At 31.9% G+C, this 16,189-nt stretch overlaps 1 protein-coding gene across 1 annotated transcript; it reads left to right on the forward strand.

Annotated features, from left to right (window-relative positions):
- Positions 1 to 8,407: 8,407 nt before the first annotated feature.
- Positions 8,408 to 14,116, forward strand: LOC139488533 (uncharacterized). Its single transcript, XM_071274236.1, has 6 exons — positions 8,408 to 8,564; positions 11,641 to 11,742; positions 11,993 to 12,052; positions 12,301 to 12,366; positions 12,623 to 12,658; positions 14,045 to 14,116. Exons 1-5 carry the CDS (start codon positions 8,501 to 8,503, stop codon positions 12,643 to 12,645), a joined length of 315 nt encoding a protein of 104 aa, XP_071130337.1. The 5' UTR covers positions 8,408 to 8,500; the 3' UTR covers positions 12,646 to 12,658; positions 14,045 to 14,116.
- Positions 14,117 to 16,189: the final 2,073 nt, after the last annotated feature.

The raw sequence follows: 16,189 nt of genomic DNA on the forward strand, positions 1-16,189 counted from the left end.
GGTGCAACGTATAAACAAATGTATTATAAGCGAATAGGTAACGAATAGGTAACGAATAGGTAACAGGGTATTAACCGAGCGCTGGAACGGGTACATGCGCGCTAATAGGGTAATTTCATCTCTAAGAACACATTCTTACCACCAGAGACCTGAACACAATTAAAAAACGATTTATTTAAAGGTGCACCGTATACCCCGCGCATTAAAAGCGAATAAGTAACGAATAGGTAACAGGTTATTTACCGAGCGCTGAAACGGGTACATGCGCTCTAATGGGGTCATTTCATCTCTAAGAACACATTGTTACCACCAGACATGAACACAATTAAAATACGATTTATTTAAAGGTGCACCGTATACCCCGCGCATTAAAGCGAATAAGTAACGAATAGGTAACAGGTTATTTACCGAGCGCTGGAACGGGTACATGCGCTCTAATGGGGTCATTTCATCTCTAAGAACACATTGTTACCACCAGAGATATGAATTTAATTGAAAATCCTTTTCTAAAAGGTGCAACGTACAACAAACGTACTATACGTGAATAGGTAACGAATAGGTAACGAATAGGTAACAGGGTATTAACCGATCGCTGGAACGAGTACATATGCGCTTATAGGGGTATTTCATCTATAAGAACACATTATTACCACCAGAGATATGAACACAATTGGAAATCCTTTTCTAAAAGGTGCAACGTACAACAAACTTTTTAAAAGCGAATTAGTAACGAATATTTAACAGGGTATATCCGACCGCTGGAACGGATACAAATGCACTTATAGAGTTATATCACCTCTAAGAGCCCAAATCTTCCACCAGAGGCAACAAAACAATTGAAAATCATGTTTTAAAAGGTGCAACGTAAGATACACGTATTATAAGCGAATTATAAGCGAGTGATGGAACGAATTAAACAAGGTAATAGCATGCTCCGAAACGATGTACACCCTGCTTACATGTTTAACTCTACCACATTATGTAAGTATGTGCCTGTCCCTAGACAAGAGCCTGAAATTAAGTAGTTATCGTTTGTTTTTGTGTTACATATTTCCGTTTATTTTTTTGTATATGAAATACGGCCGTCAGTTTTGTTGTTTGAATTGTATGAGGTTGTCATGTCTGGGCCTTTTATAGGTGACTACACGGTTTGGGCTATGCTCATTGTTGAAGGCCGTACAGTGAACTATAGTTGATAATTTCTGTGTCATTTTGGTCTAATGTGGAGTGTTGTCTCATTGGCAATCATACCACATCTTCGTTTTTTAGCAAGCGCTAACACGGTGATTTCATCCCGTCGAACCAAGATCCATCTTCAAACATACGGACATAAAGCAGTTAAAAGGTAGAACGTATAAAAAAACAAGTAAGGAACAAATGCGTATCGAACATGAAGTAAAAGGATCGGTTGAGCACAAACACATATAAATAAGTCATAAAAAGATCATTTTACCTCAACCAATTCAGAACTATTACCATATGTAAGACTATTAACAACTAGATTTGTAATTGCTAGCAATAACGGAAGGCACCCCTTCCCCCTATTATCAGGTGAGCGACAGCCATTTTGACAATTCCAAAGTCAAAGAGAGCATCTACAGATGTCTAGTAACATTTTTGCAAAGTTTCATTAAGTTTGAACATTTTGAATTTTTGATATTTTTGCTGTTTCCATGGTTACGGCGGCCATTTTGAAAATTCTAACTTCAAAATCCAACTCTGCCTATGCCAGTTACCATTCCTGTAAAGTTTCATCCAGTTTGCGGAAAATTCTTATTTTTGAAATTTTTGACCTTTTTGCATTGTTTCCATGGTAACAAGACCTATTTTGGAAATTCCAACTCCAATGTTGCTCATCATTACTGTGAAGTTTCATGAAGTTTTGAGCATTTTTAGAATTTTGAAAATTTTGGTGTAGTTTCCATGGCAACATAGTAGTTCCAATGATCGCCAAAATCATCCAACACCTGTATATAGTGGGCACCTACATTGTTTTAAAATATGATGATTCTGAGTTGAAGCATATCCAAACAGTTCACCAAAAACCAAAAACTCATTTTTTTCACAATTGTGCCGTTTCCATGGTAACGGCAGCCATATTAAACTATTCCATGCCATAATTAAAAAGGGGGAAGGATATTAAAAATCAAATAAGTAACGAATAGGTAACGAATAGGGAATAGGGAATAGGTAACGAATAGGTAACGAATAGGGAATAGGGAATAGGTAACGAATAGGCAACGAATAGGGAATAGGGAATAGGTAACGAATAGGTAACGAATAGGGAATAGGGAATAGGTAACGAATAGGCAACGAATAGGGAATAGGGAATAGGTAACGAATAGGGAATAGGGAATAGGTAACCAACTTGACGCCCATTAGAATAAGAGTATGGTAAAATATTCTTTTGATTTTGGGGGAATTATAACGGTTTTTTTTTATTAACTACGCTGTGTATTTTTGAGGGAAAATATTCTATTCATAGTATGATTAAAACTTGTACTCAAGTTAAATAAGTGATTTAAAGTGTACCAACGCAATGATTATCTTGAAATGCACTCTCAATGTGTGATCAATTCTTACCAAACTAATTGAAAAAGAGACAAAAAAAGACAAAAAATCATGATTTTGTTTTGCGAAGTTGAAATAGATATAACAGAACATTGTTTCTGAAGTGCCTGGTTATGAAATGACGAAAACACTTTTGTTGAAATAAAGGAACCGGTAAAAGTTTATAAAAACATGGCAGACTAAAGTATGATATCATCCTATATTTGCTCAAAATATTTGTTATATCGAGACTTAATTTCTAAACGAAAACGGACTGATTATTTGTTTACTCTCACTTCGTTATTGGAAGAGTTAACTACTAAAATTTCGATACTTTAAACTGGTACTCCAGTGGTTCAGTGGGAAGCTTTACTAGCACACAGCAGGAAGATTCGAACCTCAAAGCCGGAGGTGAAAAAATTATTTCCTATATTAAATGTAACTTTCCTTTACTTTCAATTTCAAAAAGAGAGTCATTGATACATACAAAACTCAAATAAAAAACAATGTTTGTATGTTTTTAAAGAATCTGTGTCCTAATTGTACCCCCCTCCAAACAAAAACATCATAGGCCCAAAACACCAAAGTTATAATTGGTAATTCATTGAATCTTTACTTTTAATGTCAAAATTGTATGTGCTGCTTGAATCAATATAATTTAGCCTGAAATGTGTGTCAAGGATTAGATTAGGACGAAACAACGGCTGAAATCCTTTTTATTTTGCATATTGCGGGCATCAACATTTGGAAGGCAAATAGCACGTATTTCCACCAACTATACCATAATGGCAACTTTTGTGTTTCTATCAGACTAAGGCCATTGCTTTGACACCAAAACTACATCCTATTAGCCCATAAAAAAGTCTCCACACGACCTTTTTCGCAAGAATTTTGTATTTTTTTCATTTTTTTCCGCAAGTCACGTGACTTTTGGACAGTTAACACGTGACTTCAAAAGACAAAATTTCTGATATATTAATTGTTCAAATATTTGATCAATTATCTTTCCAATGGACCCAAAATGACCTTTGTGTGAGCTTCAGTGCGAATTATATATGCGATTGAACTTTGATGGTGTCTTTTCATAAGGTTACGTCCAATTTGGCGGAACGTGAAAGGGTTAAAATACCAATTTAAAAACATTAAAAATCAATCAAAAATAATCTACGCTTGTAAAAATATTAATATTTATAAGTTAAAGTCTTAAAAATTTATTCTTTTAAATGAAAATTCACATCAGTTATCTGCATTCCTCATTAAATTTTGCTAATTTCATTGAATATCGGGACCTTAGGTTCTCTGTTATTTAAAATCCAAGATGGAGAAAGACAATACTACCTTAAGGTTTCACATTCTTATATTTTGTGCAAAACATCAAAACCTGAAAACAAAGTCTTGTATTTATTTTTTGTCATGATTTGTACGTGCTGTCAAATTTCGAATGCATATTTAGACAGTTAACATGCAACAACGGTTTGCTCTAGGCATTAACATTTAAATCCATAGATATTCCTATATGTAGTTATTTTCTGTTAGAACGATGGGTCTATTTTTTTTAAACAATCCGGGCTAATCCAAAGATAAGCAAATTAAGTTTTAGTCATGCATCAAATTGTATTGACTCTGTCATTATATACTCGATTATCATTTGTTTTATATCTTCTCAATCGGAAAACATTTTCACGTTAAACTCTTGCGATCATGAAGGTTGACGTACCTTGATCACCTTTGATAATTTTTGTGTCTAACAACATCTTATTATTGTATAGATGATCAAGTAATTTGCAAACAGTTGTTTCAAAAGTACGTATGAAGTTTAAAAATTGACTAAAAGTCCAAGGGGGCAGCGAACTAATGGTTAGTTACTCAACTTTTATATATGCATCTAACTATTACACATCAGACAGTATATATTAAAGTTCTAATTGATTATATGTTCAAGGAATAAGTTGTTGTAACACAAGTGTCTGGAATGTATTTAAATTTACTAATAAAATCATTAAAAGTACAAGGCACCTTCAACCTATTGGTAAGTTATTCAACTTATATATGTATGCATCTGTTGCTACGTACATACATCATTCTTTCCAAATACATAAAATCTATATTTTGAGATTTATACTTATATTTATTACGGAAGTTATGTTATAACAAATCAACGAATATATGACAAAATTACAAAGATCCACGTCAATAAACTTGGCTCTGTGAATAGTATTTCATTACAAAATCAACGCAAATAAAGACTGTTGAAAATACCACCCCCTTCAAAAAGAAATATAGAATAATATGAAATTACCTCGAAAAGTAGCGGGACAAGGACATAGATTACAAGACATCGAACATATCAAAAAAGGTTTATCGTAGGCATTCAAAATCTTGGGTGCTCCGATTCTTCTAAAGTCAGATACCGAAGGCAAAGTTGAGATAACACCATTCTGTGACCCCTTGAAGTTAAACTCAAAATGTATTATAAATCTTGCTAATACATTGCAATGGCATCCTTCATATGTTCATTAGATGTAAATCTATCAAATATCAGTATCTATTTTTGCATTTAGTCTAACATTTTACCATGAAGGCTTCAACCGTCTTAATTTTTGTGCACAACACCAAAACTGTCCAACAAATTCTTATATGTTTTGTTTTCTTGTGATGATTATCATGAGTATATAGATTGCGTTAAAAAAAAGTAGCCCAAGAAAAGACAAATTGAAATTTTCAGAAACATGTCTTGAAAACGTGAATCTTTACCATGAATAAAATTGAGAATGGAAATGGGGAATGTGCCAAAGAGACAACAACCCGACCATAGAAAAAAACAACAGCAAAAGGTCACCAACAGGTCTTCAATGTAGCGAGAAATTCCCGCACCCGGAGGCGTCCTTCAACTGGCCCCTAAACAAATATATACTAGTTCAGTGATAATGAACGCCATACTAATTTCCAAATTGTACACAAGAAACTAAAATTAAAATAATACAAGACTAACAAAGACCAGAGGCTCCTGACTTGGGACAGGCGCAAAAATGCGGCGGGGTTAAATATGTTTGTGAGATCTCAACCCTCCCCCTATACCTCTAGCCAATGTAGAAAAGTAAACGCATAACAATACGCACATTAAAATTCAGTTCAAGAGAAGTCCGAGTCTGATGTCAGAAGATGTAACCAAAGAAAATAAACAAAATGACAATAATACATAAATAACAACAGACTACTAGCAGTTAACTGACATGCCAGCTCCAGACTTCAATTAAACTGACTGAAAGATTATGATATCATCATATGAACATCAGGCACAATCCTTCCGGTTAGGGGTTTAGTATCATACCATCATAACATATATGAGAAGAACATCACCCGTGTCATGCCAACAACTGGTTTTTGAATAAATGTGTTTAGTTCTGATGCAAAGACCCTATAAGTGAATCAATATTAACGCCAAAATATGCAATCTTTAATGACCTGACAACAGTATCGTAACTATATCCCTTCTTAATAAGTCTATTCAAAGGTTTTGTTAGTTTTTGAGGTGAATACTGACACCGTTGTGCTTTATAAAAAATATTTCCATAAAAAAATGGATGTGAAATACCTGAACGTATAAGAAGTCTGCATGTTGAGCTATATTTACGAATGATGTCCTTATACCGATGATAAAATTTAGTAAATGTGTTGACTAGTATCGGAAACCCTGGTGTAATAATTTTTCAGTAATACATAAATTTCTTTCGTTAAAATCTAAAACATTGTTACATACACGAGCGAATCGTACAAGTTGAGATATATAAACACCGTAAGATGGTGACAAGGGAACGTCACCATCTACAAATGGATTATTAACGATAGGAAATAAAAAATCATCTCTTTTATCATAAATTTTAGTATTCAGCTTTCCGTTAGTGATATAGATATCAAGATCGAGGAAAGGACAGTGGTCATTGTTAGTATTAGCTTTATTTAAAGTAAGAGCCTGTGTGTCTATATTTAATATTATTTAACATTTCTGTATACACCATTCTTCTATTACTTTTATCTGACATATGGATAAACCTATCAAAGTTCGTCAGATGCTCGTTTCGTCTACAAAAGACCAATCAAGGACGCTCGAATGAAAAAGAGTATGAATTTGCATTGCTATACGACGTGTCTCGGTATTTTGAACATCCAATATTGATGTATTTTTTTTTACGTTTCTGTTATGGTTTCGGTTGGATAATGTGCTAGGTCTTATCGTTTGTAGTTCAAATGTTTAATAAAATAGTCTTTAAATGCCATCATTGTCATGAAATGACAAGTATTCTGAAAATAATTGTATAACGTTCGTGATTTAATGTTCTTTACGTTAGTGCGTCACTAGTACTGTTTGTGATGTCCTGTGGTGTCTGTCTTTGATGGTGTTGTTCTGCGATTTGCATGTTTTGTCGAATATTATATTATTTGTGTGTGCGTTTCTCTGTGATGAGTGTTTTGGCGTGGGTTTGTGCTGTATTTCCGTCACGTAGTGTTGTCATTTTAGCGATATGTTTTAACATTGTCATATAAGCGGGAGGTTTGGCTAGCCATAAAACCAGGTTCAACCCAACATTTGTTCTTAAAATGTACTGTACCAAGTAAGGAATATGGCAGGTTGTTATCAAATAGTTCGTTTCTTTGTATGTTTGCGTTTGTTTTGTTGCACTTCAGTGTTATTGTTGTTCCTTTGTTTGCCTCTTATAGTTGATGTTTTTCCCTCGGTTTTTAGTTTGTAACCCAGATTGGTTTTCTCTCAATCGATTTATGACTGTTGAACACCGGTAAACAACTGTTGTCTTTATTCAGGCATTTAAAATCATAGGTGATCCGATTCTGTGTAACGTATATACCATAGGGGAATTTATTGCCTTAATATACAAATTATTATGAATTTAGCTAATACTATAAATTATATGGTTCGCTACTGACCCCCTACGGATCCATAGAGGGTTAATAAAAATCATAGGGGGTGAGGCCGGAGGCTGAATCCCCTATGGATTTTATTCCCCGTCTATGGTTCGTAGGGGGTCAGTAGTTAACAATATAACGAATGTATCGCACGCTGGACTTTTTCTGATGCGTTATGTTGAAAAATAAACAATGAAACACAACAACATTAATAGATGACGTCCCCATTAACGCGTCATGAACCCCCCATGAAATTTACTAACCCCCTACGGTCTCATATGGGGTCATCACGTGACGGCGTTAAACCAATCACAACATGATATTTTACTCGCGGTGCGATAAGTGTCAATGGCATCCTTCATATGGTTATAAATCTGTCAAACACCAGTACCGATATTTTCGAATGTTGTCTTACAAATTGTCATTACGGCTTCATTCTTCTTACATTTTGTGCAAAGCAGTGAAACCTGCCAAAATCATCTGATATTCATTTCTTGTCATGAATATCTAAATTAAAGTAAAATCATTTTAACCTTGAGATAACGATGTGTGAAAAGAGGTGTTACAACTGTCACATAACTTTGACTTTGTCTACTTTTGTTTTGTAAACATATGTAGCATTGTTACGAGAGAAGTTTCCAATTCCATAATGGCATTTCAAGATTTTATTATAATTGTGTTGTTTTCCTATATTTTCATTTACGTTTAAAACTGTCACATAACTTTTATATTGTCTACTTTTGTTTTGTAAACATATGTAGCATTGTTAACGAGAGAAAGAGTAGTGTTCCACTTGAATAAACAATGAACAAAAACCTAAAATCGTTTTTAGCTCAACAACAAATAAGATTGTCAAGCTCTGTCAATATGAATAACATGTAATTATCTGATTGGTCGTGATGTATTATATTTTAATGTTTCTTAAACAATACGTCATGTACCACATGATTTAACTATACATATATATACTGCTGTCAGTTGATACAAATCATAAATGTTTTAAATTGAATAAGTAAAAGCGTAAACGATGAAATCATTAATTCTTATCATAGCAGTTCTTATTGGGATGTTATTTGTTCCAGCGATAGAAAGTAAGTTTTTAATCTGTTCGTATACATTTCCAGAAAAATCACGGAAAACATGGAAAAGGCAAAGATTTAAAATCAACTCAACGTAAGAAGCTTGTAAGTTTTGTGTAAAGATGGATAGCCGGAGGAAAAGCTTTCTATCCAAATAAATTGAATTTCAATGCCTGCACCAAGTCAGGAATATGGCAGTTGTTTCCTCCTTATATGAGATGTGGATTTTGCCAATTGTACAGGGACTTTCCTTTTTGAATTTGCTTGGATTTCGGTATTTTTGATGTTTTAATTTTTATGAAACATGAGACATTACAAAATACAAAATCAGATATTATAAATATTAAGAAACACTTTTTTAATTTATGAAGTTATAATGAAATAAGAAAATATATTACAATTGATATGGTTAAGAATGTTCGCTGTACTTGATTTTGAGTGTTTGCCTTGTATTCCAAATTCTCTTGTTATGTCTATGTAGTGCTTATAAAAAAAATGCCCCTACTTTAGTCTTCATAGGTTTATAACATATAGTTTAAAATCCATATTTGAAAATCTTATAAAATTCTTTTTATTTTTTCATAGTTTTTGAAAGAAAAAAGGTGCCAATGGGAAATGTATTAAACATTTAAAGAAAATCATTTCCAGCCAAATTCAAAGGTTAATATCTCGAAAACAAGCACAAGGACCCTTCATTTTTTCTTATTTTTAGTTCCTTTATTTTAATTTTATTACTTCATAAGAGTCTATAAAAAAGCTTGTTAAATTGAAACAGAGTACCAAACATACTTAATGAAATAATGCTAAAGTTTTTGTACATAAGTTAAACAGAGTGTTTTCCATTGTTACCAATATCTAAAATATTCTATCCAACAATGCTTTTGAGGCAATGAGTTGTTAAATCTACTTTTGAATATAAAGTATTTTAATGGAAATACAATATTTGTTTTACTACCAGACACAGCAAACATTTATTTCATTTGTGATAAAAGACAGCCATATAATTATTTCTAATCTAACCCAGTCTGTTATGGATAGCCAGAACATTATATTCCAAAAACACGTAAAATATTTTTTCTCTGATTTCTAAACAAAAAGTGCATAGTCTTGCATATAAATAAAAATTAATTACATGGTAGCCTCTCTAAATTCAGGAGCCTGTAGTTCAGTGGTTGTCGTTGGTTAATGTTTGTAATATTTGTTTTTGTTTGTTTTTTTGTTAAAATTAGGCCGTTTATACTATTCGATTGAATTGTTTCATATTTTTCATCTTAAACCCTTTTATAGCTGACCCTACGGTATCTTCTTTTTCTCTTTGTTGAAGACCATACGATTGCCTATAATTGCTTACATCTATTTCATTTAATCTCTGGTGGATAATTATCTCAATGGCAATTATACCACATCTCATTATCTTTAAGTTTAGTTTAAACATATTCTATTTGGTGAATTAAAGCAAAATAGATTATACACAATTAAATCATACTTATGAAGTCTTCTCCATAATACATTATAAATAAACACAATTATAGTATAATGAGCATGCATTTAAAGCAAACAGTTTATAGAATATAAATACAAGCTTTCATAGGTAAAAAAAAAGAAGAAAGGGAGAGAGAAAAAGAAAAAGAAAGTTTGAAAAGTCATATAATTCTGTGATGAAGACGTGGGTGTTGATGATTATGTTAATGATGTTACGTGTCATTATCAATAACACTTTATGAAGGTAAAAGAAATCTGTTTGACCTTTTGATGAAATATTTACTGTAAACCAACTTTTTTACGCGGATACTTTATTTCGCGTTATACCAAATCAAGTCCATTTCGCGGCTTTTTTAATTCGCGAGTTTCTCATTTAATTGATGTAGTTTAATAAAGATTTTATTTATTCGCGACGATTTATATTCGCGGTTTTTTTCTACTCGCGAAAGTCGCGAAAATAACTCGCTCGCGAAAATAAGTTGGTTTACAGTAATATGTTTTTGAAAATTGAATATTTTCTTCTTTCGAAAGTTCCAAAATTCCGCAATAATAATTTTGTATCTAAAACAAAGTTTTCGGAAAGCCAGTTAAGATTTTCTACATCAAGTTCATTTGGGACATACGACGAAGTAATGATGGACATTCTCAATATCTGATCCACATTGGCAAGAAGGATCATTTATAATACTAGCTTGAAAAAGTTCATAATTTAAGAATAAAGTGGAGCATCGCAATTGCGTTACGATAATATTTAATTTCCTCGGGCCGAACAACAAAAAAACGTTTCAACTATACTTAGTAGACCATCGTTCTTCAATTCTTTCTTAAATTTAGAAATAGAGTCGACACTGCGAATTTTTGGGTCAAATTTATTCTACCCACGTATTGTAGAGCGATAAGCCGATTCAGTATCAAGGTAAAGTCTACAAAATGCAATAATAATAGCATGACAATTTCGCTACGGATAGTGGGTTGTACTTTGCACACATTGAGATACAAGAGTTTTATTATTATTATTAATTTTAAGTGTATACAGTGTATTGATGGTTCAGTAATTACCACAATGTATTGTTCTTTTAGAAACCAGAAGTCCTTTATATGGAGGGAATATTTTTTATAAAATTTAAATCGATAATCTGCATATTACAAAATAGTTCCCAATTAACACATGAAGACATAGTCACTTTTTTATAATCCTACAAAAATAATGTATAGAAAAATAATAGTTGTTGTTCTTTTGAGATTTATCTACCAATTAATTTTCAATATTGTCGGGTATAGAACTGGCATCTATCTTACTTTTAAATCTATTTCGAATTGCAGTTAAAATATCATAAAACTCCACGATATAAATATTGATAAAAAAAATTTTTTAACTTATCATACATTCTATGAAAATTAGGCATGAATCAATATACTGTAATGGTAACATTTTGAAACTTTTCTAAAATGTTTGCTCGTTAGAATTACATTTGGCTCATTATACCTGTATTGGTGAAATTTTAAAATTGTTATAATGATAATTTAATCTTAATACAATCTTAATAATTTAAATAGAAAAATATTTGACATTGAAATAATGATATTTGAATTATTATATTTCAAGGTTGGGGTGGAAGAAGATATTATCGAGGAACCCGTTGGCCAACAGTAACCCCTGTCGCAAACCCTGCCGCAAACCCTGCCGCAGCTGCTGCCGCCTTCCTTAGTATGTTTATTAAAATGATATTCATATAATAATATTTGTAGTGTAAACATTTTAAATTGTTAGAATAATTGTTCAATCTGTATTATTTTGATGGCAATTTATTTGCCCAATTAGAGTTTTGTTAGAAATATTATATTTTTTTCAAATGGTAACATTTTGAAATTGCTAAAATAAGAGTTCAATCTTGATACAATCTTAGTGAAATTTTTTTGTCATTGTGAAAAAATTAATGGCATTTTTCTATTTCAAGGAAATGATAGAAGAAGAACTTTAGCTGCAGCCTGTGTCGCAGCCGCTACCGCTGCTCAAAGTATGATTAGTAAAATGATATCTAAATCGTAATATTTGTTTTAATAACATTTTAAAATTGGTACAATAATAGTTCAATCTTAATAACGTCAATGCTAAAACTTTCACTCTACTAGAATTATTTTTGAAATTTAATATTTTTATAATGATAACATTTCGAAATTGTGTGAACATTAGTTTAATCTTCATAGATTTAATGACAACATTTTTGATATTGTAAGACTGATATTTAAAATTTTCTCTTTGAAGGTGTTTGTCTTCCAAATGCGTTGGCAGTTACCCCTGCCTGTGCCGCAGCCGATTTACGTGCTCAAAGTATGAATATTAAAATGATATTTGAATCGTAATGTTTCTTGTAATAACATTTTAAAATTGTTACAATAATAGTTCAATCTTTATAAATGCAATGATAACAGGTTTGCCCTATTAGAATTATGTTTGAAATGTTATATTTCTATTGGTAACATAATAAAATTGTTAGAAAAATAATTAAATCTTCATAAAATCTCTATAGATTTAGTGAAAAATGATTGACATTGTAAGAATGATATTTGAAAATTTCTATTTGAAGCTGTTTGTGGAACAAGAATTTAAGCTGGTGTTCAAGGTATGTTTATTTAAATTATATTTGAATCGTACAATTGATAATGGAAATGGGGAATGTGTCAAAGAGACAACAACCCGACCAAAGAGCATAAGGCCGAAGGCCACCAACATACTTAACACAATGCATATGTCTGAGCAACACGAGACCTTCATCATGACTTTTAAACAAATAGTTGCATCTGTGCGAGAAGAATTTTATAATAAAAACTAACGATCAACAAAATTAGAAATATATTTCACATGAACAAATATCTTAAGACACATCCAAATCTCATATTTTTAAACATAGTTATATGCATACAGGAGGAGTTAGTTTGGGAGGTTAATTAGGAGGCGGTTTAGGATGAAGTCTTAAGGGAAATGCTGGAGGAATTTTACATAAAAAATGGGGGATGAAACATTAAAATTAAATTCATTTAAATTGTACAATTAAATAAAATATCCATATGAATACATTGTACAAGGATTCCCAATTACCAGTAATTACTATTACTTTTTGTAGAAAATAAGATGCACACACATGAAAGCAAGGTCCAAAATTTAGAAAATGACCTTGTCATTTGACCTTGACACCATTATTCTTTAGGTGGACCAATGACCCCAAATCAAAGTACCCTAGATGGATCGAATCCATAATGCACCAGCTGTGTTGATTATGAAAGTAGAGGACCATAGAATAAATTTGTAAAAAACTATGGAGTTATTAAATGTATAAAAAATATTAAATTTTCAAAGAACTTATTGTTTGAAAAAAGGGACTTTATACCGCGAGGAACCGCATCACAAAATGATTTTCGGGATGTGGTAATTTACAGAAAAATTAATCAAACTTCGTACCCCGAAAATTTAACCACACATGTGAAAATGTCTCAGCTTCGAAACGAGCTATCATACATATCCAAGTTTACAATATGGACTGAGCTACAGAAGAAAATGTTAACATTAACGCCTATGGAAAATTCATTAAGCCTACTGACCCAGATCTCGATCACTTACGCTTCATGGGTGTATATACCACTCATGTCAAATACTAAAGGGGAAATAACTGTCATATAGAGTCTCGTTATCGTTTCCACTAAAATTTGATAAAAACATTTTGAAGATTTAACGAACCATTTGTGAAAATAAATTTGTCGATTTCTTTAACGGTTACGAACTTAAACTGCCTTGTTGTTAACAAAACAAAACATGATCATACACCTTCTTTGAATACATCTATCCGACTTTGTTTTCTGTATGCATTTAAAGAGTAAGTCCAGTCCTTTACCAGTAACACTTAATATGTCCTAAAACTTAATATGTCCTAAAACTTAATTTGTTATTTTAAATTTATGAAAATTATAGCATCTCCATACAAATAACTCATATCTTATTTCGTTCATTGCAGGTTTGCCTAATCACCATGACGATAATGAAAAGACAAGAAGAACATATCGTTATAATAAATCTCAAACAAAAATGTATACTTGTAAAGCATTATTTTCTGCCAAATCCCATTTCATCCGAATCTTTGTCTACTGATTTTATCGGGGCTAAATAATGAGGAGTTGGACAGGGGTAAGGGGACGTGGGAATGACGGGGAAGAATGTAAGAGATTGTAAAGAAGGGGTTTGAATATTCACAAACATGTCCAATCCTACCTAGTTCGACATGTGGCTGTGAAAAAATCATTAGCATGATTTCATGCATGATTTCATGCATGATTTCATGCTGCAATCAGGTTGTCGTTTTCTTGTTTTGTACTATATTTGCTTTTCGTTTATTTTATACATAAATCAATGACACGCCGTTGATTTGGTCGTTTGAGATTGTTTCCATTTGTCATGTCGGATCCTTTCATAGCTTTTAATGTGATATGAGTTTTTTCTTATAGTGAAATGCCATTGGTGTGATGTATATTTGCGTCTATGTCATTCATGTCTCTAGTGGATACTTACAACATTCGTTATAATACCACATCTTCTTATTTTGATTGTATAAGTATGTGACTGGCCATTTGTCTGGACCATGTCAATCATATTTAATAAAACTACAGTTTTTAATATTCACCAGCACTATTCACATGCATCGATTAACGTTCACTTATATACCATTTTTTTTCAGAACATTATATGTAATAAAAACATTGGCATGAAGCTGTGGTTATTGGTTTTCTCAGATGTTAGTTCCTGTTCATTGACTTAAGGTCACCTTAATTTGTGGATTTTAATATAGCATATGTATGTAATACTTGTGTCTGTCTATTCAAAACAGCCTAAAAAATATGGTGAACACTTTTTAATAACCAGTATTCTAAATAAACTTTTATTAACACACTTTGATGATATTAATGTTTTAATATACTATACGTTTTGCAAATTGCACCCTCACAAGTCATGTTATTTGTTTTCAGATGCGTCTTAGACTCTTTATAGAATCATAGGTGTAACGGCTCAGGAGAAAGTTTAATTTATCAACCACATGCGGAAGGTCAGAAGTGGTTTTCCCAACTAAAAAGGCTAAGACTGATATTCATTATATAAATAAAATACCCTTGAAAGGAACGATAAATACAAAAAATAAAGAATAATATCAAACGGTAAATTATGACGTTGTGATTTGTTTAACGCATTCACGTGATGACCCTTCTATGGATCCGTTTAGTAAAGTTCATATATGGTTCATGCCGTCGCGTCTACTGATTATGGTGGCGTCATCTATTGATGCTGGTGTATTTCATAATTTGTTTTCTTCAAATCGCAGCAAAAAAGTCCGTCGTGCGATAAATTAGTTAAGGTAGCACTACAGTCTAACAGTAATTTTTTTAAGATATTTTTTTTATCACATAATTTTAAAGTAAGTATTATTCTGCACAGTTTGTAAAAATCCTAAAATCATTATCATATCACAACAGTGAGTAAATTGATAATGAAATTATGTAAATAAAGGCACATGGTAATTAATCTAAATATATAGGCCTTTAGGAGGGGCTAATATGTCAATCATCTGTTGATGCCAGTGTCCAGCTGTTAATCACTGACCACAAGAAAAATAGTGTGGTCTTATCTCATTGTATCATGTGTATTGCAACAAAGGTAATTCATATAACTTTGAAGTAAACAGAGAAAAGGGAAAGTTATTAAAAAGGAGAAAATCTAAAGGGAAAAATAATTTACCAAAATGAACAAAACTATATATAGGATAAGAGTGTGAAAGTATCTTTGAAAGCCTCTGACAAACTTTAAACTTTTAAGGTTCTTACTACTAACAAAAAGTATATGTCTCTGAATCTGTCTTTTGTTAGGAGTTTCAGGCACTTTCACCAATTTTAAGTTTATTTGAAATTTTTAAATTCCATAACACTCAAGAATCATGTGAGGCAATCTATTTTGATCAGCAAGGGGATGGTCTTGATCTTTTTTTTAAACATTTCTTTTATTGCACAATTTTAATGTTCTAGCTAATTTCACAGTATATTTCTTTTTAAAATACAAATGAAATCATTCTTTATAGTGAATATAATGATGTTAAAAATTGTTTATATGTAGCTGG

Source organism: Mytilus edulis, chromosome 9 (genome assembly GCF_963676685.1).
Source record: "Mytilus edulis chromosome 9, xbMytEdul2.2, whole genome shotgun sequence".
Lineage (NCBI taxonomy): Eukaryota > Metazoa > Mollusca > Bivalvia > Mytilida > Mytilidae > Mytilus > Mytilus edulis.